General features: G+C 34.2%; 1 protein-coding gene across 1 annotated transcript in view; it reads right to left on the reverse strand.

Annotated features, from left to right (window-relative positions):
• SNTG2 (syntrophin gamma 2) overlaps positions 1 to 27,508 on the reverse strand; it is a 268,449-nt gene that overhangs the window by 24,013 nt on the left and 216,928 nt on the right. The window contains exons 12-14 of the mRNA XM_037392081.1: positions 22,073 to 22,189; positions 13,455 to 13,526; positions 8,673 to 8,915 (exon numbers count right to left, since the gene is read on the reverse strand). Of these exons, the coding sequence (XP_037247978.1) occupies positions 8,673 to 8,915; positions 13,455 to 13,526; positions 22,073 to 22,189 (432 nt within the window). The remainder of the gene's footprint in view (positions 1 to 8,672; positions 8,916 to 13,454; positions 13,527 to 22,072; positions 22,190 to 27,508) is intronic.

Genomic DNA, 27,508 nt, shown 5'->3' on the forward strand with positions numbered 1-27,508 from the left:
TGATTTGAAGACATAGTTGTTTTGTTTTAAACGTCGATGCACATCTGTGGTTCAGCATATATGTATGCAAGAGACACTCTGCCGCTAAATGTAAGATTTTCAAAGGACTCAAATAATGGCTCATTATACTGTCACTGAACTTCAAAGAAAGCTTCTATTGATTTCAGTAGAAGCAGTGCTAGCTCAGTGCTTAGTGCTTTAGAAAATAACACCTATGCTTAATATGTTCATGTTTTAAATGCTGTCTTTCTCAGGATACTGGTATGCTCGAAACTTTCGCCTTTAGGTCATCCATTACAATCTGAGCCACGCTCATACATAACATTCCTGTCACACAACAGCTGCTCTAACTGAAATAAATACCTATCCGATCTAATGTATTTGTAATTTGTAATGCTTGTGACATTATAGCAGCTAACTGCAAAAATGTTTTTCTTAGTAGAGCTCTCATTGGACAGACTGCCTTCTCAGAAAACTTCAGCGTAACTGGGATTAACCATTAAACCACTACCACAGAGAGACCAGGCTTGCTACATGCACATGCAGCCTGAAGCAAATGTTCCTCTGCAGGGAACTGTGTTCCTATAGGAAGACTGATAGGTCAACTACCTCCTCCTCAACCATTTTAAGTTCAGCTGTTTTACTTGGCAAGACGAGCAGATAATGCAGTTACGGATGCCTACTCATGACCGTGGCATTCTCTCTGTAATATGAACCTACTGCTAATGTAAATGTGACAGAAGAAAGACTTGCTACCTCCTCTGCTGAACAGGCAGACTATGGCTTAAAATGGTTGTAGGAAAAGGTAGTGAGAGAAATGGAGGTAGGAGGACAAAATCGAAGGCCAGCAGCTTAGCAGTGGTCATCCTCTAGCAGTGAAAATTCAAAGTGCATTCTTTAGGTCAGGAACAGATCGTGCTTCCTCATCTCTGAGCAACAGCTTCGTGGTTTTGTAGCAATTTGTTTTTCCATAAATAAAAGCAAGATACTACAGTGACCTGAATGTTTAATAGTTTCCTACATGTAGATTGCCCCACGTGTATTTTCACATACCTGAAGCAGATTCTCAGCAGCAAGCATAGTAATCAGGATGGCACCATTCATCTCAGTGGAACTCCACTGGTTTACTGCAGCAAAGGCACTGACTTGGGTTTGATACAATTTGTTATTATATAATAAAGGTGGTTTGGTTTTTTTTTTTTTTTTTTTCTGTCTGGTGATCTATAAATTCTGGAATTTTGCAGTTGAAAAGGGATTTTAATTAGAAATATCAACAAGAGTTCAATTTGAGTACAAAATTCAGTTCTGAATTGATGCCTGAAGTGGGATTTTGTTTTTCTGTCTGGTTCTTATAAAGGAATTGTGGGTGGGGAATAATGGGGAACACCAAATTTTGAAACCATAAAATCAAGTATCAAAATTCTAAGGTATTACTCCCTAAATTTGAAATTCCATGATAGTAACTTCTTGACAGCTTTAATAGTTTCATCCTTATTCAAGTCTATAAGATCTTCTGGAAAATAAATAAAAAAAAAAAAAACTAGACTGATATGACCTAGTTGTTCTCTAAATCTTTGGATTTATACATAAATATAAATATATTAATATCTATAGTTAAGTCTTTGGATTTATCCTTTCAACATAAATAACTTGATATTTTAAGAATATATTACTATTTAGAAATATTGGTTTAGTATAATGAAAATCAACATTTTCTATTAATCATGTTAAAAATACAGAATACAGTAAACAAGATTTTGTTCAATACCCTTGTAAATTAGTACTTTCTCTTGCTTTTTTTAAAAAAATTATAGTAGGTGCACTGCTTGATTCTCACCTGCTTTCTGAATTGTTAATCAATTTTCAAATGTATTTACAATTAATCTCTATGGTTCTCAGCATCTTTGTTGGAGAATGGTGAGGTTTTTGCATCAATGTGAAAATGAATAAGAATCTAATAGCACTTCTAAGGATGACCAGTTAAATTGGAATTGTAATAAGCTTTCTATACACAATGAAAACAATCTAAAACTTGATTGTGTAATTAAACTGAGTGCTTCTGCTAGCAAATTGATAAGTATCATTTAATGACCCTATAAATCTAACCTAAACTAAATGCTATTTAATATCTCACCTGAATTTAAGGAGAATATCCCCTTTGCTTATTTGGTTGTTTCAGAAATTAGTTCTGAAATTAGCACATGGTGACATTTCCATTCTTAAAGGGACTCCTTATATAATTCTATTTCATGCTTGTTTCTTCATCATCACAGAATATAAAATTAAAAGAGAGTATTTCCAATTTTATTTAACATTTCTGCATTTTCAATATATTATTTGGAGCTCACAAGATTACACAGTGATCAACCACTTATCTTTTACCCATCCTCTCAGTTTACCATGAAGAATTAATAGATTCATAAGCTTGCAACGAAAATAAGTTCTTATTCAGACTGTCTAATTTCTCCTAGATTTTGGATTTTAGGTGGACTTCTTTTGCTCAGCCTTAAGAGGATGATTTAGACTATCGTTTCTCAAGCACCACTTAATTCCCAAAGATGCTTAGAAAAAATGAGTGTGTTTGTTTCGAGTGCAGTTACTGAGGCACCCAAAGTCTCCTGAGCATCTCAGAAATCAGGCAGTCATAAAAGCTAGGTTAGCTCTGACAGAACGATTAGTGGAAAGATATCTGGATCTGAACATCACAAACCCTTTACTTCAGTTTTCTCTAAATCCAAAATCTTCAATTGGAATTGTACCTTTCATGCTAAAAAGTAGTTTCAGATAGGGATAATTCCACACTCCCTTGCAACTGGGCCATCATGCAGTGGGAATGCAAGGAATACACATGACTGACCAGAGCACATCACTGTTCCATTTTTAGAAGCTTGTTATCACTCAACTTTAAGCATATATACAGGAATGTTGCTAAAATATCCATTGATGTTCAGTGGCAACAAAATTGTTTAGAATCCATTTGAACTTTTATGCAAAAGAATTCCTCCAACTGGCTCCTAATTTTGAAATCATTACTTTACTGTTATCTCCAGTGGATTAGAGAATGAAAGCCCAAATACATGAATAAATTTGGGTTCTTTGTGGATCTGCTCAAAATATGGGAGCTATTCATTCATTCAATTTGATGAAAATGCAGGTTTTTAAGATGTCAGTGCAGTTTCACGCGGTTCATTCTTTTTGATCTCTCATTGCTATAAGTGATTTTACACCTCATAAGGGCAAGTAGGTGATTTGAAATATTATTTTTCATGTTATATACCAATTATTGTTTTATATAATTGGTTATATATAGGTTAGGAAGTAGTATGTATGCATAAAGTCACTACTACACTGATATTTTATACAATATAGTCAAATGAATGCTTTTAAAGGGAAATTATGACAACATACTGCTTTCTTGGGAAGGTTACTGAAATCAGATGGAAGCAACCTATTCACTTCTGTATGTTTTCAGTTAGTTCTAGTGAATCCTTTCAGGGGATTTTTTACAGAAACACACATGTAAAATTAAGTAACAGTCCAGAAAGAACAGCAAGCAGTTGGAGGAATGAGGAGATTTCCTGAGCTGTGAAGGAGGGATGAGAGGGAAGCATTACATGGGCAAGTTTTATAAAGAAAACTTTAAAACCATAAATCTTTACTAGAAAAATGAAGTAAAAACCAAAAGCTGTCAAGAGTATGGATTCTGAAAGGATCTGTACAATAAACTATGTTTCACAGAAAGCAATTTCATCTTTCTCAATGAGAACACTATGAGTGGGTTAGAAATTATTTAAAACTGATGAACTGGTAAAATCTATTGCAAGATATTACAAGGAAATCAACAAGATGAATAGAAGATATCAAACAGTAACCAGGACCAGACACTTCAGAGTCCATCAAACAAAAAGGGAAAGAGATACAAAGCTGAGGAAAGGATATTCTGTAAACTACTTCTTTAAAATAATTATGTTATTTTTGGTTTTGGGTTTTTTTATGTTATTGTTTTGTTTTAATCATCAATAAAATGGTTGTAGACTCCTCAGGCATTTCATATAGATCATCCCAAAGAACATACAGTGTATAGAGGGAAATGTTAAAGTCTGGAACAGGAAGATGGTGAACTAAGGATACTGCAAGGTATGCTATTCCCGTGTCTTCATCCTTTGTAAGTGTGGAACACTGCTTAAGCTCACAGATGAAAACAGAGATTGGCCACACAGACCAATATGGAAAAGGAATTAATTGTTGCTTACAAAACAACAACAAAAAATAATTCATTAACTACACCTGTTTTGACTATTGCTTTTTTTTTTCTTTTTGAAGGAGTTTTAATCATAGCATTTTAGCAGGACAATATTAGTGGAAAGAAAATTGAAATCTTCAAAGCTCCAGGTCTGCATGCACAATTATTCCCAGTAAATATTTTTGTGTTTATCCAGAAGAGACATAACCAGCAAGCAATTCTGTGCCACAATGAGCCAGTCTGGCTTACATGTTCAGAATCAAGAATCTCACTATAGAGAATTGTTTGGTTTTTAAAATACATAAAATTTAAGAATGCATACAAAAAGATAAAACATCCACAGAAGCAGACACATGTTAATGGAAAAAGAGAGGGAAAACATAGGATAATTGCATCTTACAATTAAGCTCATTATAAACTAGTTTTGGATTTCCACTAATGTTCACATGACATGCATTCAAGTGAAATATTATTACAACATTAATGATTATTTTTTAAAAATATGTGTATTCTTCACAGGAGAAATTTGTATAATTCCAGGAAAATGAATTTTACTGCTAACATTTCTTTTAGCACAATACATTCACGCACCTGTCCTCAACAAATATATATTTTTATTTCCAGGGTTTCTTTGTCTGTCAGGATTAGTCACTGAGTTACAGAACACAATGGAAGGAAATTCACTAAAGCACTCATTTTTAAGCACAGAAAATAACCATGCAGCAAAACTTCTTGATTATTCTGTTATGACTGAGTGGAGTCCAACATATGACCTATTTTAATTTTTGCAGTTACTCAAACTAAACAACTTTTAATTGTCCAAGAAAATGGTTTCATGAAACTAGGTTATTCAGCTGTATGAGAACTGGAAAGAGCTTGCAGCATCTCCATCACAGCTGGAAGCACAATGGGAAAACTTTTTTTTTTTTGTTTTGAAGTTGCTAGATAAATGAGAGCATGTAACCATGTCTCCTCACTATACACCAACTGCAGGTATTTTAGAGACACTGCAGTAGATTACTTTCCCACTGCATGTTGTTTTCAGTCTCCTGAGAGCTCTTCCATCTTGTGAAGCAGGTTCCTCTTCTCTGTCTTCTGCCTTCCATGTAACAAGTACAAAATTTGAAGATGCCAAAATAGTTAGTTCAACTTTTCTACAGCTGACAATGAAATGTGTTACCATTGTTTTTTCCTCTGTCTCCTGCCAAATACTATTCCAATATCCTCCTCTATTCTCCCGTTGAACAAGACTGAAGACCCCAAAGATCCAAATCATCTTATCAAGATGTTTCTGCATTAATTTAACAATCATATCCAACACTCAGATGAGTCAAGATAATTTGCTTTGGGAAGAATAGTTTGAGGAGAGGGAAGAATACTGAGAAAGCAACTTAAAACAGACAGGGTTGAACAAACATGGAATAAAATCTCGTAGTACTGACAAGACTACCCAGAAGGGTCAAATAATCAGTAAGACATCTGGAAAAGGTGCTAACCTTTTATTTTTTAAGATTCTCTACACCTTAAAAAGCTTTTAAACAAAGAAAAAGAAAAATTACTTCATTTGAGCATGAATAATTGGTCTTACAACGTTTATGATGTTCCAGGTGAGGCAGAGAGTCTTGCTAGGATTTCTGTGAACTGACTGAACTTCTAGTTAAAATTGAGAGGCTTTCACTGCCTATCTTCCTCCATTGCAATGATGACTTTTATTACCAGCCTCATGCGAATACTTTTTAACAGCATTTTTTCTGCCATTCAAGCACCTTCCTGCCCTACTTCTATTGCATTTTTACTCCCCCATCTGCAACTACAGGATTTTTTTTTCTAGGAAGAAAATATAGGTATTTCTAGGACATGGATTTAACCTAAATTTGCTTGATATCATTGTTTGTAAACAGATTAATTTCATCCGGTCACTGAATTTCACAGTTTCTCGGCAGACTCCTTTTTCTAAGCAGTTGCAGCTTGAAATATGGCTTTAAAATAGCTCAAAGGGGAATGATACTGTGAGGGGGATATCCTCCTGCTTTATTGCGTTTTTTCTGTATCAAAAAAATCATGCAACATGGGCAGACAAAATTGAAAAGCATCTTTGAACATACCACTGCACATTAATAATTCTTTTCATAAACTGTATGGACAGAATCTTTGAAGAAATACACCTCTTCTTACGGTAACACCAAACACAAAGAACACATACAGGATAAGGTTAACAATCATCCTATCAAAGACAAAATGCGAATGACCGTCAACAGTAAACAGAACCACGCCACATTTCAACAAGAACGACTGAAATTACACATGCAAGCAAACAATTGCCATGAATCTTGCCCATTCATTTATGAATAAAAATAAATGTAAAACTTCAATTATGGTCTTTCTCCAAAAGGAAGAATTTCTATGGACAATCTACCCTATTGGTGACAATCTAATCTACCAGTTCTTTTTCTATGGCTTGAAATAATTATGTAATGTTAAGTTGCACCTCATTCATGCTGCTCTTGATATCATTCTGAAAAGAAGAGCATTCAAAGCAACATTTCTGTTTGGAAGGAAGAAAGAAAACAGTGGAGTGAAAAGAATTTTCACTGCTGGAGAGTGGCCACAGCACTTTGCATCCTAGTGACATAGTGGTTTACAACAAACTTGAATGTAAGCAACTGAGTGACAGAAAATTAAGATATGGGATCACACATAAGCAGACTAAAGCACTGTAATCAGGATTTTAATTGAATGCCTCTCCTGAAGGTTTCAGATAGTTTAAACCTCAGCTGGAAGAAATATTAATGGCTTTTGTGGGATATGGGTCTAAGAGGATTGTTGGATTAAAATGACAAAAGATCATTTCAAAAAGACTTGTTCCTTAATTTTAAGATTGTTACTATGTAAAAGAACAAGTTTTGAGGTTAACAATAAATACTTCAGAAACTGACTGGATACAGAACTAGCTAATCTCCACCCTCATTATACTTAATTTTAATTATATATTTTCTGCTTTTTATAGGAACAGCACATAGGACAATCAAATTGTTGGTCACACAGTTGTATCATAATTTCTTGCAGAAATTGTGAGAAAATACTTTACACACACTCAATATGTGTTATTAACATATTAATAACTCCCTCATACCCAGCATATTTTCAGGAAGAATTTTTTTTTTTTTTTTAAGAATTGCACTACTTCTCAAAAGTGCAGGAGCAACGGCATCACCATTGCAAAATCTTCTTTGTTACCTCATCAGTGCAAAGAGACAATTGGAAGGCTTCTAAGCAAGTGCCTGCAAACCTCGTTAGAATCCTACAGATCTGGAAACTTAGAAGAGCTGATCCAACACCTGTGCTAGGACTTCTGCTCCTTGCAAGGTGTGCTAATGCAATGTTGTGATTCAGTGCTCTCACTATTGCAAACATCTTTCAAAGGTCCCTGCAAATGCGAACATATCAGATCAATCTTGCATTTGTGCTAAACTGTGTAACTCTGTTTTTAATTGGAGGTCTATACTCTTAATCCATACTTTCCAGTACCACTGGTCTAGTTCACTTGGGAGTATGGATCCAGATGTTCAGCAAATAACTTGTTTATATAACCATATACAGGCGTTTGAAGTTGCAACTTAAATAAAAATAAATTTATCTTCTCTGTCGTCATACCGCAAAATATCTCCTTTAGAATAAAGTATCTGTTTCAGGACAAGCACAATCATTCTTTGGTCTCTACTGATTCTAATAGGAGCTTAGTCACCACAATGCTAAGACACCTACATTTACACAACTATACCAAGAATCTTGATCTTAAATTTCAAATGACCTAATGGGAAGTGCACCCTCAGATCTAAGGAAATAATTGACTTGAGAGAATTTTACTAGCCAGTAGAAAGTGATAATTTGCTGTTGAATTTTGAGAATTTAAGACTATCACAAACTTTCACTTTTACACTGTCTTCAGTCTCTTCCAGTGTTAACAAGTACAATCCCAACTTACAATTAACAATGTAAGAGCAAAATATTTCATCTTTGAAAACAGAACCATCATGTAAAACATAACATATTTACCTTATATAAGTGGAACATAAACTTTCTGGAAGAAAATGTTCAAGGTGGAGTGAGTAATCTCCACAGAAATTTATCTTCCAGTGGTGAAATGTATTAATTTCCAGTTTTTTATAATCAAGGTTGACTTACACATTATTACTTTCAAGTTAATTTTCATAACATGCTCACAGACTGTTATTACATAGTTATTGACATACAAATATTGATGTGTTGATGAAGCTTTCAGACGCCTTCAGTGTATAAAAATGCACTCAGATCCTTAGTCATGGAGCACATCAATCTGATGCAATTACTAAACACAGAAATTATCTAAAAATGTTATACTTATTTTACTGATGAAATTGCTCCAGGATTTAAATTATTTATTACTTACCCCTGTTCTCTGAACTTCCACGAAAATCGCTCTTTGAAATGATTTCTCCCACACTGCCAACTCACTGCCCAGCTCCACATTGAAATAATGACTCTTGCCGTGTCCAACCATAACACTGAAACAATACGGCCTCTGGTCTTCAAGATCGAAGTCCTGATGAATACCTAAATACAAGTTTGCTTGTAGGCAGCAATCATCAGCAAGCCAGAGCTGAAAGACATGTTTCAGTGTGTGATGCTTCATCTATCAAAAACAGTTAAAGCAACGTTGTATTCTGTAAGTTATGGGTACTTTGATACGTTATGTCATTATGTTAATAATTACCTTGAAGAAATGTTCTGAGAGTTAAAGAATAATTGCAAAGACAACTTCTCTCTTTGCTTCTTATTCACTTTAACCTGTATCACGTAATCCAGGCTACTTCTGCGCTTCCAAAACACTGTCATAGTTACCTAAGCAATACATACATAATTTAAAGAGTTTGTATCAATATATTGTTTACTGTGAAAAGGAAGGAAATCCCTGAATTGTTTGAGTACAATTCAAGAGCTGTGTACCAGCTTTACAGGAGAATATAACTACCCTGCTATGGTTAGGTTCCAATATGCTAACCACCAAGGAATGCAGAAAATTATCAAGCACTGAAGGGCTAAATCTGAAAATGACAGTGTGAGCTTTCAAATGTCCCCTAATAGCTGCCAGTGCTGCTAAGCAACTGCAATGGAAGTGAAGTGAGATGCTGCCATCACCTTCAAGATGAAGAGGAAGAAAATCTTCATATTGGTCTTTCAAAATAAAAAAAAAAATCCCTGTAACAGAATGTTTTGTAAATTAAAACAAATTCTTACAAGAAACTTACCTAATCTTTCAAGACTTCTTTGACTAGTATAAATACAGAGAAAAATAAAACTAAATAAAAAAGCTACTGCCTTTACATCTGGGTATGATGTGACTGAAATACAAAAATATGCATTTTTTATAAAATTCTATTTATCAGATAGGGCCTTTTCTTCATTTCTCTATAATAGCATGAGGCAGAAAATAGTGAAGAATTTGAAAAAAGAATGTTATTTCTTATTTTCTAGGCACTCACAAATAGAATTTTTTTTCCCTAGCACTCCAGGTTAGGTTTAGGAGACTTGACTCTAGTCAAGCAGATCTGAGGTAAAAGCAGTTATGTTTGACTGGACTTAGGTTCTTTGGAAAGGCTAGAATGCAACTTTGTAGGGGCACCAAAGTCCTAGAAACTTGTAGTCAGGATAAGATTTATAAAGATTTAGAATTTAGTTTTCCAGAACCTCTAATAGCCTATCATAGCCTCTTGAGGCTATAGTTGAAATTCCATGCACATGAAAACAGAAAAATAGCTGGAATCTGAACATCCAAATGTAATATAAAATATTATGATACATTAAAATAAATTCTTAAATGTTCAGAGTCTTGTGTCCCTACGATTCTAGATGTACAGGCAATCGCCCTCACAGTGCAGTAGTGAAGATTCACTTTTTAGTAATGAAAAGCAGAGGAAACAAATGCTCTGCTAGCACACCTTCCTCTGAGTACTGCTCTCCTATTCATAAACAGGATCAAAATACTCAGATGGGAACTGAAAACTTTGCTTGTGCTGGTGAATTACTGAATAAAGCTGGCAAATGTAACCTTACGCAATTTGATCGAGTCTAGTCTGTTAAGCTATGGATGTTTTGTGGGGCACCTCAGAAGCAGCACATAATGCCACCAGGGTACACAGCACTTTGCTGTCAAAAATGGCCCTTGCAGCTACCTGAGGAGAGAACAGTCTTAAGGAAGATCAAAGTTATTTTACAACACTCCTTTGGGCTGTTGAAAAGGAAGTTGAACAAAATTCCTGTATATAATCTGATGTTCAGCAGCTATGGAGTGACAGGTATTATATCTGTATCTGCTTCAAGACTCAATGCTGCACAACCTGGCCTGTAGACTACTTATTAATATTTCTTATTTTCTGTGTGAAAATGTACTGTTTGAAAATACCAGGCAATAAAAGAAAAGAAAATGTTTTTAAGACAGATTTTAAAAATGCAATTATTCTTGCCCCTGAAAAATACAGATTTCCAGTAACAGTTCCAGTAAATATGGAGTATAAGCCAAGATATAGGAAGAAACACATATGATAAAAGCAATTACATTTTCAATCATCTGGTTGTTACCACTAAATGTCCATGAATATGCAAGTGCATGATATATATATATATATATGAATTTTAATTCACATATTTGCATATGCAAGTGTGTATTTATATGTATGTATAAACACACACAAATTAAAATATAGCAAACATTTTTGTTTTCAAATGTAATTTCCATATTGGATTCTCATTTTCCATGTTTAACTCTTGTGTCATAATAAACACAGATGAGAAGCTTACAATTAGGTGAGTAACAAGTGCACCTCTCCTTAAAATCCATCTTTCATGAGAAGATACAATGCCACCTTCCACCAGAGCTCTGCACTAGCTCTAACCAGCTTCTGAAAGTCCTTTAGAATACTCCCCCTAAATGGCAGTTTTTAGAATAAACTCCGTCTTTCAGTCTGTGATGAAGAAACCTTAACCTCTTAAGATTTCTTCCTATCTTTTTGGATTTGCTGAGTTTGTGTCATTGTCATTTATACCAAGGAATCAACAGAAAAGAGGTTAAAGAGTTGAATTTGAGCTTTTGCACTTTAGATAATGTATTCATGAAGACTGGCAATTAAGCATGCATTTATTAAAATGTCAAGAACATTAAAGAGTTGAATCTTGGGTAGTTTATTTCCCACTTCTTTTTCTTAATGAAAAAGTATCACAGAATATGCTTTAAGGATACATTATCCTTGAAATTACCAGAACATTGGAGGAAGGACTGAATTTCAAATCAGTAGTAACATTTCAAGGGAAAAAAACCAAAACCAAAAGACAAAACACAGCAAAAACTTTTCAAAGGGCATAATGAGTATATACTTAATTGCTGCCTGACTTATTTTATCAGGAAAAAATATTACAAAAAAATTAAGGAACCAAATAATCTGGGACAGAACCTCTGCTCTTTGCTGCTGTCTCAGTGATGGGCAGGACCTGAAGTTTGCCATGTGCATCCATCTGGAGAAATGGTCACATTGAAATAATGCTATGCCTACAAGAATATGGCTGTGATCCTGCATCCTGCACTCCAGAGCTGAGCTCAAGCCCCAACTACAGGATTGTTAATATCTTCGCACGGCATTTGCCAAGACCTTTCCCTCTCCCCACTTTTGCCAGAGATGGGAACCTTCCCCGCCAGCTCAGTGTCAGCAGGCCTACAACAGAGAAAAAAACAGGCAGTGATGGGCTTCAAAACTGGCAGCTGACATGAGCAGAAGCTCTTTTAGAAGCCAGTTAATGGACTGACACTTCTGTTAAATACAGATGTTTTACTCATATTGGAGAGGTATTTTTTTAGATGTCTATCAAATTCAATGTGGTCCTTGCTCTGTCGTTTGTAACTTCATTATGTTTTCAGATTATCTTTTTTTTTTTTTTTTTTTAATCACAGTCAACAAAATTGGTGTGGAAACATGCCCATGTTGTTGAAAGTCAGTGTGGGACAAGTAGTTTGAGTAGTCAGGAATGGAAACTCCCTGCCACCCCATTCTTTGAAGAATATGGTCATTTAGTGCAACAGATCATTTCCCTCTATGCCGAAAAGGGGAGTAAAGAGGAACGGAGTGTTGTCAGGTCTAAGATTATTTTTTTTCATTTTCACTTTTCCTTCTGTAAATTGTCCCGAATAACTGTGTTGTATCAGAAAAAAACATCCCACAACTAAACCAAAAAAACTTAAGCAGTTCTTTGGCACATGGTTAAATCAGGATCTGTAAAGGGAACTGAGGAACAACCTTCTCCACATTAGTACACGGTCAAAGGACAAACAGCAGAGAGAGAGGCTGATGAGAACTGAAGATGATCTGTAATTTTTCAGTGAAACAACACTTTATCTGAAAAGACTGATCACCCCCCCTGCTCCCAATAATATATTTGATTTTACTCTCTTAGGCTAGTAAGCTTTCATCTAGCCTTACCTCACCTGCAAAGTAGCTTTTGATTAGGTGGTAGAGAAATAAACTAATTTATCTGATGCAACTTATAAGAAAATATCTTCTGTAAGTCAATTATTTAAACAGACTGCCAAGGTTTTACCCAAAATCCTTGCTTGAGACAAGTTAAAAAGAAAAAATGACACTTTCTCTAGGTGGTGGGAAAAAACCATGAAGAATTCTATAGTACACAAATGCACCATATTGCCTTTTGTAAGGTAACACCTACTTTAACATTTGCAAACTACACTTGACCTAAAAGGGACATAAATTTCTACTTCTATTTACTGAAAAGAAATAAAAGTATATTTATAGAGAACAGGAATTATAGCAAAAGCATTCTTTATTACATTCACTCAAAAATCTGACCCACGAAGAAAAAAGCAGTATTCAGCTTCATTATGCTTAGCTGTGTGTCTCACCTAGACTTCATACAACCAGCTTGAATACTGAAAATTTTCTTCAGTATGGAAGCATTTTCATAACTTGCTCGCTTAGAGCTTAATCCATTTTCCATGTATTTTTATACTTGCATAGCTAATGCACTAGCAATTACAAATAGTTTTTTTTACAACAGATGAATTATTTGAATGTTAGCTACTCCTATTTAAGATTAACTTGAGCTTATTATTAACAGGAAAAGGCAAGCTTTCTTTACTAAACAATATTATGATTGTTAGGAAACCTACCTTGTGAATTTTAAATAGAACCTCACAGAGGTTATAGATTTTTTCAGCTCGTACCCAGTCTAGTGTGCTTACCTATAATATCAAAAGAAATATTAAAAACACATTATTTATTCTAAAATCATGTACAGATGAAAAAAAAAATTAAGTTTCCACTCATCATTATCCTACTGGATGCTCTAAATATTGACATGTTTCTACATTTAATATCCATCATTAAGAAAAGACTGTGAAATAGCATTCAGTTTTACAGAAACAGCATCTACAGGAGTCTTACTATAACGAAAAACTATTAAATAATTTCATTGGTTTTTTCCCGTTATTACTACAGTATGATGGAAACCTCTTTGTAATATCTGTGGTGAGTTACATAAGCATATTTATTTTCCAATATGTTAACATAGACAACTTGTCTCAAACCCAGAGTAATTCAGCTTCATGTCTCCATTTTAAAAAAATCTTACAATCAACAGACCAAAATTTTTTCTTAAATTCAGGTTTGAGTTGGCATACAGTAATGCACCAATAACTTAAAATTTATACTAAAAAACGAAAGGGACCATGTGATTGCAATATTTGAAATTAAGAAGGGTGTCAACTGTGTGCTTAACAATGAATATGAAAAGACATTTTTGTTTCCTTTTGATTTCATCACTTAGTCCTGTGACATGACAGGCTGTTAAAGTTTGACAGTTAAAACGATGTTTGAAGTTTTCTCCTAAATTCTAGTTGATACAATGTGATAATCTGTTTTCTTTTAAAAACAGTACCTAGTCTATGTAGTTTAAGAAAAAAACAAAGAACCTATACATAGGAAAAATACAAGGGTAATATGCATCATTTTGCTTATATTTTAAAGCAAAATCTAGCTCTTGGTGAATGCACAGGGATGGCTGCATAGATATATGAAGAATTTGACTAAATTGTAAGTCTGAGGCTTTTAGCTCATGGAAATAAGTGTTTGGGTGTCTCTAATAGCAACATGGATACTTTAAAATAGCAGGGCAGATGCAGCTTTGCCCTGTTCCTGCCTCCCTCCCAAAAGGAAGAAAGGATAAAAATTAAATTAAATTATTTAGGTAAAGCAAAATATGGCTGCAAAACATCTGGCTTCTGTGGATGAAATGTAAGTAGGAAAAAACTATGAAATTCAATAACAGATTATTTTTCTCTGTATTCACAGTAGCACATACTTCACCTATAATAAATAATGTTCCTGATGTTTTACATGAAGATCAACATGCGTTTTTTAAAATTTAAGTTTAATTTCCAGGTCTTTATAAATTCTAAACCATTAAGAAAAATGGTAATAAAATGATGAAAATCCAAACCACTACAACACTTAGGAGCAGACTGATGTGACTTCTGGTTATTAAGTGTTATTTCAGAGTGCTGTTGTACGAGTCACGTGAACCTGGTGTTAGTGTCTTTCTAATCTTATATGCTTTTATGTCCACTCCAATTGAAATTAATGAACATTATTATCAAGTAGACCTCACAGCCACGTGTTTCAAAGCAGTGTGTTTCAGAATTTACCTGAATTCTTTCTTCTTTATGTGGAAAGCATCCCATTTAAGTCTATACATCAGAGGCATCTAATCTAACAACCTAATCTAATTCCTAATAATCTAATCTTAACTTCAACATATTGAGAAAGGAGAAAGAAAAAAAAAAAGAACAAAAGACAGTGCTTTCTCCCAGTTGCTCTAACTTTAGATTAGATCTTGAACTTTGAGACAACTAAGTTTAGATGAGATAAATCACCTACTGCAAATGGGACTGAAGACTTCTAGAAGAGGAAGTTCTATCATCACGTCTTTTAAGGATATAAAGGGAGTCATATTCTAGGGTTCTCCATCTGACACTTTTTCTATTTTACCAGTGAAATGAAAAACATAATTTGAATGCAATGCATAAAGTAGAATATTTAAAAGCATGTTATATACCTCCTCATTCTGTTTTATTATGAGCATTTTCTCATAAACTCAAGATCAAAACATTACATACAGCTACCTTTAAAAGTATGTAATACTACTTTAAAGGAACTTTGTGAAATTTAAATCTAATGTTGGATGCTTTAGGAAATTAACTTTTAACCACTTTAGATATTCGACTTTTCCTGCTATCACTTCATAAAATGTAGCAATTTTTAGAGCCAAACATTTATAATTTTTAGATTTCTGTTACTCTTTTCCTTCTAGTAAGGTCCATTCAGTATATTATTTTTAGTTTTGCTTTTCAATTGTTGCTACAATGAAGAAATAACACAAGTTTAGAAAATTGAAACTGAAGAATTACAAAGCTGATTCATAAAGGAACATTATACATTCAAACATGCTCACATAAAGCAAGTACTGCACGTCTTTGCTCAATGTTATATACAGGGAAATATTTTTTACTTTGATCACTGTTCTGAAAATAAAATAATTAAACAATGCAGGTTTTGGCCCATTATTGTTGATCCTCAAAAGGGATCTTCATTTTGCCTTTCTGGCAAAATAAGGTTTACAGCCTAGTATGGTGGTAAGTTCATTACTTGGTCTTGAATTTCTTGAAGCGAAAGGTTCTTTTCAATCTCATTTAAAAGCAGGAGAACCCTTCATTTCTGTTAGTGGCTAGACAAGATACAAAAGCATAAGCACCAACTTAACCTGCTGTTTATAAAACTGAACTTAGTGACATAGGTTATAACCTGAAAGCTGTTGAGACATAACTGAACTTTCATTTGCTCATATAATTTGTTTTGTTTCCTGAAGACTGGGGATTGATTCCTAAACTGCTGGGGTTCTTTGCTGCTATTAATGATGCTACCATGGACAACAGTGACACTTCTGTGCCATTAAATTCACTCTGAATACTTCAGCCTTCTCCCCATTATCCTGTGCTTCTCTTTCATCCTTTGACTCTCAGTAACCTCTTATGACTTTTTCAGCAGAGATAGCTAGTGACGATGGTAACTGTCAGCACCTATACAAGCCAAGATTTTCTTCTACTGTGTATGTCAGAGAAAGGTTACCATACTTAAAGTCAAGAGTGAAACAGTCTGAATATCATAGTGTGCAAGGTCATCAGGAGAACATGAATTATATGTTGATAATTATTTTAAGGAGAGGAAACAAACATAATACAAAGGGATACTGGAATCCAAAGAGACAGCTGAAATTAATTATAGTTTTCTTAGATCATAGCATGTCTACAATTAAAATGGTATCTCTACCATTTTATAATAAATGTATTTATTACCAACAGTACCTGAATGTTGTTATTATTATTATTGGAAGACCAACTCCTTAGCTAACTCAATGCATTATGTTATGTATTGAATACTTGGATTTGTAGATATTTGGTTATATTAACCCTTTCAGAAAGATTGCAAAATGAACACATTTGTAAATTCACAGAGAACACTGAGCTGATCACAGAGATAATAAAAATTAACAGAGAGAAAAACAGGAATCTGCAGTTACAATTTTAAGTCCATAATGAGAGACTGAAAGAAGTGTGTAGAGTTACCAAAGTGCCAAGTGTTGCAGAAGTGCTTTTTACTTCAGTGTGAGTTTCTGTAAGTTCCTCATGTTATAAGAACAGGCATTACATTGGATTTCTGGAAATAAGTAAACTAATAAAACATAGTTTTACTTAGACCAAGTGATCACAGCATCAGTTCAGGCTCATATTCCAAATATAATAAATTTCTGTGTTAATCATTGATTTTTCTTTAAAAAGTTATGATTTAAAATAAAGAGAAAACAGTTAAATTGATTTTGACACATACATGTAGTAAACAAACCAAAAAAGTTACTCCCTAGAAAAGAATTCTATTATAAAATAATTATAAAATAGGCATAAAAGAATTTCATGCCTATTCAGAGATCAGCACTAAAGGATTGACTAGACATGAGAAACAAATATGGGGTGCATGTAAAAGAGAATCACACTTCAAAACTCACTGAAGTCAAAGGGAACATAACATACTCTGACTTTCTATGAACACTGAATCTGATTCTACAAATCTCCAGTGCCCCTCCAAATACTATAAAATTGAATACATATATAAAGAGTAAAGCTTAAGGAAAAGAAAGATCAAAGTATTTATGTTAATATATATATTATTATACTATTATATATTAATATAATATTAAATTATTATATAATAATATTAAATAAAAATTACTTATTATTGGAATACAGAGAATGTTGCACTATCTGACAATTAAGTAGAAGTATCCAACCCACCTAGAAGTACTAAAAAGCTCTAGGCAAAAGTTGAAATACTTTTACTTCAGGAGTAATTAATTTCACTTGTCTCTTCACTCTTCAGTGAAAAAAAATAAGCCAAGTATAACTTTAAAAAAGTATTAAAAGATACTAAAAAGTAAAAAAAAATAACATCAAGAAATCTTCTTGAGATGAACTATGATAGCAGTATAAGAAGCCTAAAGATGTTCAAACCAACTGAAACTCAATGGTATAAAAAGAGCAGTCGGATCCTAGCAAATATGTGAACAAAATAAATGAAGAACTGTGTGTAAAGTTGGAAAGTTCACCAAAAGCATTCATGGTCAAATATATGCCCTCCAACTCACTGTCATTTCTTTCCTAATATGTTACATTGACATTATGTATAATGTAAATTATAAATACAACTATCTAGAACTTACATAGCAGTACTCTAACACTCAAAGCAGTGCTCATGCTAATTATTTTACGCAAGCTTTCTTCTCTATAGAGTTTTTCAAAGGTGAAATTATTTCTGTTTCACATTATTCTTGTATTTATTCCTTTTCTTAAAACAGTGATTGCTTAGCTGCTTTCATGTAAACCACTTCAGTGTTATTTATTTAATCATGTTGAAAAAAGAGTTTTGTAATTAAGGGTCCATAAATAACATAACAGGTCCAAAGATGTGGTGACTTGAAGACTTGAATTTAAAAAACATACTGAACTATGAGGAAGACAGAAAATCAAACAGCACAATCCTCCCCTACATATAACCCATATTCCATACAAACAAAGCACTCAATTTCTCTGCAAATCTTTAATGACATAAAACCAGTTTCATTTTGAATGACTATTTTGAATATTGTCTCCCCAATTTCTCCTATGATATAGATCCAGAACCTTTTCAAGATCTGAATAGTGACAAAAATTTATCAGAGGCTTTTAGAATGTAATATACTGTTTGTATATTTATTAACACAAGAATAATTTCTATTTGTTCAATTGTGTTTTTTACATATGCAGTTTTCAGAAATGTGTCACAATTCTAATATAGCAATCTGCAAATGAAATCTAAATTCCTTAAATGCTATCAGATAAGCCACTTTAGGGATGCAGAAAGATCATTCTCTGCTAATCGCACTGTTCCTGATATTTACTTGTATGGTGAAGCTTCTACATTTTTGGAAACATCATCTGATATATTGTTGAAATGGAGTATAAATAGAATATTACTTGACATAGTGATGTATTTCATATTATAATAGCCACATTTTTTCCACATTTTTCTTTATTTTTGCCCACGGGTAACTATGTTTTCCATTCTTACAAAAGTTAGCAGCTGTATTTACATTCATATCATCTTTTCCACACAATTAAATAGAAAAAGAGTAGAAATTGTACCAGATCCTTTTACAAGCAGTTATAAAGTTATAGGTAAGGTCATTACAACTAAAGATAACTGTTTGACTTGTAGATCATCAAATCTGCACACACTACATTGATATACACTACATTGATTCAGTATACAAACAGCAGTAACATTACAGAAACATCTCTGAAATAAAATGTATTAAACTTATCTTCTAAAGATCAACCAAGTTAAAACATCTGTATTTTTGTGACTGGACAATCCATTTTTTAATGTCTCACTTAACACAGTAAATAAAAGTCAGTAGGAGTAATGGTAAGAGCCGTACTATTAAATAGCTCTAAAAATAGCGAATCAGCTCTATGCATGGCTTTGTGTGGGGACTTGCTTTTCCAGCTACAGAACCGGGACATGTGACACAGAAGCAGTGTCCAGGCACAGTGTGGGTTGATAGCTCCCCAGGAGCCACAGGAGCTTGCCTCGGGTCTGGCAGGGCAGGGACATCCCATCGCCCTGTAGTGGGTTGACCTTGGTCAACAGCTAAGGACCTATACAGCCACTTGCTAACTCCCATCTCCCCACAGTGGGATACAGGAGAAAAAAGGAAGAGCAAAAGCAAGAAAACTTGTGGGTCAAGATAAAGACAGTTTCATAAGTGATGGAAGGAGGAAAAAAGAAGCGATGCAAAGGTGATTGCACCTGCCCGCCCCAAGCAGGTCAATGCCCAGCCAGTCTCCAAGCAATGGCTATTTTTGAAGACCAAATCCCCATTTTCTATTGCTGGGCATGATGTTTTATGGTATGTAATATCCCTTTTGGCCTATTTGGGTCAGCTGTCCTGGCCATGTCCCCTCCCAGCCTCTTGCTCACCCCTGGCCTACTCACTGGGTGGGCACTGTGAGAAACAGAAAGGCCGTGCAGGTGCTGCTCAGCATCAGCCAAACCCACTGGTGCGTTAGCACTGTTTTAGTCACAAATGAGAAATCCAGTGCCACATGGGATGCTACGAAGGAAGTTACCCTCATCTCAGCCAGGCTCAGTACATGTCCCAGCCAGGAGCAGGGCAGCCACAGGGACTGGGGGCAGCCCCAGTTCTGGGCACCAGGCACCTCCCTGGGGACAGGGATGGGCTGAGGCCGGGCCTGGAAGCAGGCCGACAGGTAGGCCTGGCTCGCTGGCGCCTATGGCTGAGCAAAACATGGCTGTGGGCAGCTGGAGACCAGTCCTGCTGTGTGGCTGGGGCAGGGGCTGACACCCACACGGGGGCTGCAGTGGGGTCCTGCATTGTGGGAAGGGTGGGGGGAGCCCCAGGGAAGGGGTTCAGGGACAGTCAGGGCTGAGGGTGCCCTCAGGACTTTGATAACAGCTTCAAAGTGTTGCTTTAGATCCAGGTTAGAATTCTCCAGGGTGGTTGCTGGAAATTGCCAATTTCCTGTTTTTTTGGTGTTGTTCCCCGCCCCCAGCCCCCCCTTCCCCGGTATAAAACATCTGTGGAACGATTAAATAGCAAGAAAACTAGTCAACAGGTTTTATAATTTACAGGCTTTGTCACATTTCCTGGTGTATCTGAGTACTTGGATTACATAACACATTGACCAAGGAGGTCGCCTTCATTCATTTTTTGAAAAGCCACTTTTTCTGCAAAAAAATCGTGCAGAAACGCAATAGAGTGTAGTAGATACTGACAAGTAACATGGTGTGAATACTACCAAACATGCATCCTCACTTGTCTGTTCTCAGCAGAGTGCTGAACATGATAAATGAAGTAGTTTAGCCCTAATTAGTATCATGTAGATGGATAGTTTTAATTATATAAAAAATGTTTCCTCAAAGACAGGTCTGAAAGTGATAATTAAATTTTATAAAGGAAAAGCATTCATGTGGTGTGTTATTTATTTGTTTAATATTCTTGTATTGGTTTTGCATTTTAATTGGATTGTACTAATTGCTTCAAATTTTAGTTCCTTGACTTAACATATAGACAAATAATTTTTTAGAGAGGAAAAGAACTTTTCCCATATGTGTTGTCTCATTTTAAAAATAAAACTATTGGCCATTTAAAAATGCTTGAAGTTAATAGGAATCATTGGATCTAGAATTTCATTTTAGAGAGAGAGAAAATGTTACTGATTGCTTCTCATTGAGTTTCACAAATAAGTTTCTAAGAGTATGTTCTTCCCAAAGTACTGCACATGGTATGCATGTGAAGGATCAGATTTTCTTTGGATCATCTGAAGAAACAGGGAGACTGATCACCTTCTGGGCAAAACCAAAAGGAAGCTGTAGAATTGAAATTGCATTCTATTTACACATTTTATTCTTTTTTTTTTTGGTTTGTTTAAAGCAAAGGCGCTCTGGAGAAAAAAGAAAGGATAAAACAATACCATGTGGTAAGTATGGGTCACTTTTTAAGAGTTTAGAATTCTACAGCTCATTTATGTTTCATTCTTTTAAATTAACTTTATTAGGGTTATCTTAGAGAAGTATTAGGTAAGTCATCTATTGTGAAATATAATTCTTGTTACTAGCTATGAAAATTATCAAAGGAAGATAATTTCATTTGTTCAAACACTACATTTAGCATTGGATACTCTGTAACATTTCATTCCTTTGCCTGTGTGCAAAATCAAGTATCTATTAGTAGTATGGATGGTGTATTTCATGACACACCTTGTCTTTAAGAAAACAGAGTAACTACAAACTCATTACATCTACAAAAATACCATAGAAAAAATAAGGTAGGAAATATTTGACCTAACCAAACAGAGAAAAAATCTGAACTACACACCTTTAAGAAGTAAAAGACTTACTCTCTGTTAGGAATTCTTGGTACTATCAGTACAGTAAGATTTTCAGAGGACCTTGAAAGAGTTTAAATATCTAAAGCTTATTAAACTTCAAAGCCAGCTATGGATTTAACTTCTTCTGAAATGTCAGCTGACAACCTCACTTGGTAAGGAAAAACAAATCCAGATGTAACAAACAGGTTTCTGTTTACAATGAAACAGTCAAAAAAAAATTATTTTTTTACCGGTGGAGTGCTGAAAATGTAGAAGGATGAACCCTTCAGTGCCAGAAACTTGAACGTGTAGAGCTGAGATGAATCAGTTCCTTCAAGTTTCTCATTTACCCATCCCATATGTATGACCTGTAAAAGAAAATAACTGAAAATTAAAGCTCTATTTTTCAGTGTAGCATAAGATATAGCTGGACTGGTCAAGTCTTTCCACAAGGAAGAGTGGTAATATTAGAATTGGATGTATCATCCACTTCTTCTTGTTTAACTTCCCCCCTCCGGCTAATCTTGAAGTATATGGTATCAGGCCAGTGTGTCAGAAGTCCTTGAACAGACTTAAACTTGCATTACAGGTTGTGTGAGTCTTGTCTGAAATAATCACCATTTAAAAAAGCCACCTTTTTATGTCTCAGCAGAATCTCACTTGAGCCAGCAGAAAACCTGAGCCAGCAGTTTACAAAAAGCATGATCCTATGTTATCTACAGCACAGTCAAAACCTGGACATTCTGAAATTTCTTCTGATACATGTAACTCTAAAGAAAAACATCTGAACAAATCACTAGATTTATCTGAAATCAAATAACTTTCTATATGTTCATGTTTGCCACTGTTAACAAGTGTCTTTGTCATACTGGTTGTCTTTCAGAGTTTATATACATTTTTTTATATATACTTTATCTTATTACAATTTATTTCCTTATAGATTTAGAAGTTAAATTCAGTTCTTACACAACTTTGCTCTAACAGTATTACAATATGTGTCTTTATATTTCAGATAAATTAATTTTAAGAAAAATAAAACTCAGAAGTAAAACTGCATGCGTCCTTTTTGAACTAAATTCAAATTTATAAAGGAATAATGCCATAGCATAGTAGAATACCATTAATGTAGTTACCCACCAAAAATAACAAAAAACCCCCCACATTTTAGACATCATTTTGCATACATTAAGAGGAATATACTGCTGTTGCAACAGGTACTTTAATCTAGAGTGATCCACCAATCTGAATATATAGCTATCACTGATAAGCTTGCTCATTTTCAATTAAGGCTACACTTACGGAAAATATTGAGTTACACAGGGACAGAAATGTCATAGCACTTGTGAATATACTGAAGCCACAGAGCTTCACTGGATGTCATAGGAAACAGCATGGAGGCGGCATTCATTAAACTGAATGAAAACTTCAGTATTTGCTCTATTGATAGAATTGGGGAAAATGCGGTGATCTCAGTAATACTTTTCTACTGAAAGCCCAGTGTGCACACCTATTGTTACTAGCAACAGAGCACAACAGTGGAAATAATGGACAGGGAGTAGCTAATAGTACAGATGCATGATCATACTCACATAATAAAAATCTCACACATAGTTTTCTAATCTTTTTTATTTAATGTACCAATGATGTCTCTTACTACTCAATCTATTAAGAAATAAATAATAATATGTTGAGCTAGACAATCCTGCTCTGTGCTCTTCTACTGAGCTCCAACATTAACATTTCAAGAAGATCTAAGAAACAGCACAACAAATACAGTAATCCTTCCAGTTCTCAGTTTGCTACTCTGTAAATCCAACAACTTTCACCAAAACATTATTTCTATAGTAGTCTGCAAACGTGTAGAAATGGGACGTTCAGACACTTTATTACTTTAAGAAAATATACTACTACAACAAACTATATTACATATTGAGTTTATCAGTGTGGTATATAATATCAAATGATACATACAAAGAAAAATAATGTCCAAATCACAGGGCACAAACAATACCATATTCTCCTTTACGTTCATAAAGTCTTGTTTTCTGACTTGCATATGGACACCATTTATTAAAATTTAACAGTATTAAAATCCCTTCTTAAAAGGTAGTTTACTGATTAAATTGATAAACAGATAAGCAAAGGATATGGCTTTCTATTATGTTCTTTGTTCGTCATAATTATCATCACCATTTATTCTTACAGCACCAAATGATTTCGGAATTATCCACAATGTCAAATGGCATAACTAAGTCATAGATAAGGTCTGCAACTTGGCAAGGTTCATCAAACATCATCTATTAAAGCAAACATGACATGTTCTGAGAAATATAGCCATATATCTTGTTGCAAACCAATGATGTTCATTTAATATACTAAAAGAAGGAAAACATGAAGTTCTTAGTTGAAACTTGGGGCAGGATGGTACTAGAAGACAGGAATTCTGCTTATCAAGATTGTATTTTCATTTCAAAACACACATGTAATTTCCTGTGATTGACAGAAAAACTTGATTTATCTCGCTGACAGAAACCACAGGCTGGCCTGTAAGCACTGGTCCTAAGTACCCACAGTAGTGCAGAAGACAATCACACTTCCTTTGAATAAGTCTAAACTTAGAAAAAGGGCGCTGAATTTCTCTCGCTGAAGTAAAATGAGATTCTTTTTTCTCAGTGAAAACGTGCTTTATGTTAAAGTTTTCCATCTGTAAAATGGGAAGGATTTCCTTTACTTATTTCATGGGATTTGTGTGAAGGCCCTATCGTTGTTCTACTCTTACCTATGGCTGCAAGATGTGATAGGAGCGCCAAATGTTGTAGCCTCAATTTAATGTAGCACTTAATCTGGATAATTTTTTTATGTTTTTATTAAAAAAAGTATCCAGAGTATGTTTTTAGCTACAAACAGTAGACTGCATTTTCTAACTGGCTGAAGACATATTTTTTTGGACATGTGTTCTAAGTGTTTGACTGAAATGGAACTGCATTATTACTATTTTTATTGCAGTCACACCATACTGCGACCAGTCTACCTGTGGTAGATCTGAACGAAGAGACCTGGTTTGAAGTATACCATTCTGCGTACAACAAGCAGATTTTTATAATTATTAATAGCTACAATAATGTTAAGCTGTTCTGTATGTTGAAATCTCTTTCAACCTCAGTAAAAACAAACAAACAAACAAAAATAACATTCACTGGACTAGATTTTGGGGGAATGGTCTTTCTACTGACTGAATCATTAAAACATTGTAATATCACTCTTTATTTATATGGACTATGATAAGGTCACTTGTTCAATCCAAAGCCTACAAAAAACCAAACAGCAATACTTCAGTTACATTTTGAATACATTACACTGAATATTACTCTGCTTGATTGAAATGATGAACAAAAACTCCAATTCCAGGAAACAAGAACTTCAATCAGGAAAAAACAAATAACAGATCATCAAAGCGAATATAAAGACTTAGAATCATTACAAATATAAAGAGACCCTTTTTGTTTCTAGATTTGATTATAATTTCCAAAAGATATCAGAAGCTGATTAAAAGATTTTCAATTTTCATTTTCTTTAAAACCATTTGTGGAACAAGGAAACAATTATATACCTCACAGCAGAACTAAGAAAAAAATAGTCTGCTAATTAATACCTCACAAAATAAACATAAAAACTTATCTGGAAAAAACTAGGTAGTATATAATAGTTCAATGTAATAATAATAATAAAAAAACCCTGAACAACAAAAACCCAGCAAGTAATAACTTCCAAAACTCTTTATATCCCAAGATTATGGTTTGTGTGTTAGTAACATGAAAAATTTACCTATGTAATAAAGGTGCCAGTACAGAAAATGTTGAAGCATGTCCTGAACTTTTTTAAAGACACCTACAAAATAAATGCCTACATCAACTTGTTCCTTTTTTTTTTTTTTTTAATGATGATGTGAAAAAAGTCCACAATTAGCACATTTGTAGATTAATTTAAAATTTGGAGAGTATTTCTGCAGAATATTGGCAGAAGTTTCAGCACACACGCATCTAGGAAGAGAAATTTAGTACAGCTAGAAGACACACAAGTTTTATTTGTCCATTTGTTGCTAGAATTTTTGTATATTTAGGAGGAAAGCAAGGACTGAGTTGATTTAAATATGGATTGATTCACTAGATATGAAAGACTAAATGAGATACTTTTTTGGGGAAGAAGCAATAGTCAGGCTAGGTAGCTGAAGAAGGATTGCTACTGGAAGAAATGGTGAGCTCAGTGGGTACGGAGCTGTATTACCGTCATTTGCATGGGCTGCAGATAACAGGGTGGCAAGCTAAAAACCAAGTATTGATGAATATGAAAGGGAAAGGTGGAAAGACAAAGCAAAAGGCATTTAGGAAGAGAAAGAAATCAATTAGTAAAATCAAAAATAAACCAGAAGAAAATATGAAATTAAAAAATGAAAAGAACAAAAGGAAGAACACTATAGAAGTACATAAAGAGAGGAAAATCAATGAAAAAATATTTGAGAGGAAAGAACATAAAGAAAAGAGGATGCCAAATGTATACTTGCCTATAAAGACACAAAGTTCTTTAAAAAGTACAATAGAAGAATTTCCTTTATCACATTATTTTTAACTTGTGCATATATTGAAAAAAAATAAAATTATGCATCTTATTAAAAAATCTAATGTATTCTTTACTTCTACACATCTTCTTTATTGACTAGTTTATTTTATGGTAATTTAGAACATAGAAATGGAGAAAGAATAATTATTAAATTCAACAAAGGCCGTACAGAAAAAAAGTTCCAAAACACTCAAGTGCTGGTATTCATAACAAGCTGTTTGTGGTTCTTAAGTAAGCTACTTAGATTCTCAGTACGTGGGTGGGTATATTAGTCCTGGGACAAAAACTCTTCTGTTATTTGGATTGAAACCTACCATTTGAAGTTCTAAGGGGTGCTTATAAAGCATAGTACTATAACCTATCCCATTCTCAGCATTGCTTTTGCCACTTTATTCCTATACTGCATAATCCATTTGAGACTGCTATTTGAAACTGTGTGGAAAATTACCCATACCTCTGGAAAATTACCCATACATCATCGATGTATTATTAAGTTTCTAACATGTTCTAATTTACTTTCCAAAAGCATTCATTATGAGGAAATAAAACAAGTCACTAACAAAATGTAATCCAATCATAGCAGATAAATGAAAGTTCTTATTTGCACTTAACTGTTTTCCTGTAGTAATAAAACATCTAGATGCTGCAATGACTGGAAACTTAACATGTGTTGCATTTAATAAAGTAATCAGTACATTATATATATAGTTCTTTTAATTTAATAGTTAAAAAAGTAAATGATGCAAATACACCAGAGGGAAATAAAGAAAGTAAATCAAATAGATATCTATGTATGACATGTCAGAACAGCTGGGTACACTTAATGTAATTAAAGTGGGATAAGAAACAATAACAGACACGACACCAGCTTAAACCACAAGTTAAAAAACAGCGCCATACCATGAAGCACAATGGAATAATACAAAATTAAGAAAGCAAAGCAAAGTACATCTTGAAGTAGCTTAAGTAATTCTTTTGCGGTCTTTTCCAAATCAAGTAGTAGACGGCATGTTTTGAAAAGTACCAATATTGGGCAGGGTGGGGGGGGAAAGGAAGTGGGCCTTTCACGT

The sequence above is a fragment of the Falco rusticolus genome, chromosome 6, assembly GCF_015220075.1.
Source record: "Falco rusticolus isolate bFalRus1 chromosome 6, bFalRus1.pri, whole genome shotgun sequence".
NCBI lineage: Eukaryota > Metazoa > Chordata > Aves > Falconiformes > Falconidae > Falco > Falco rusticolus.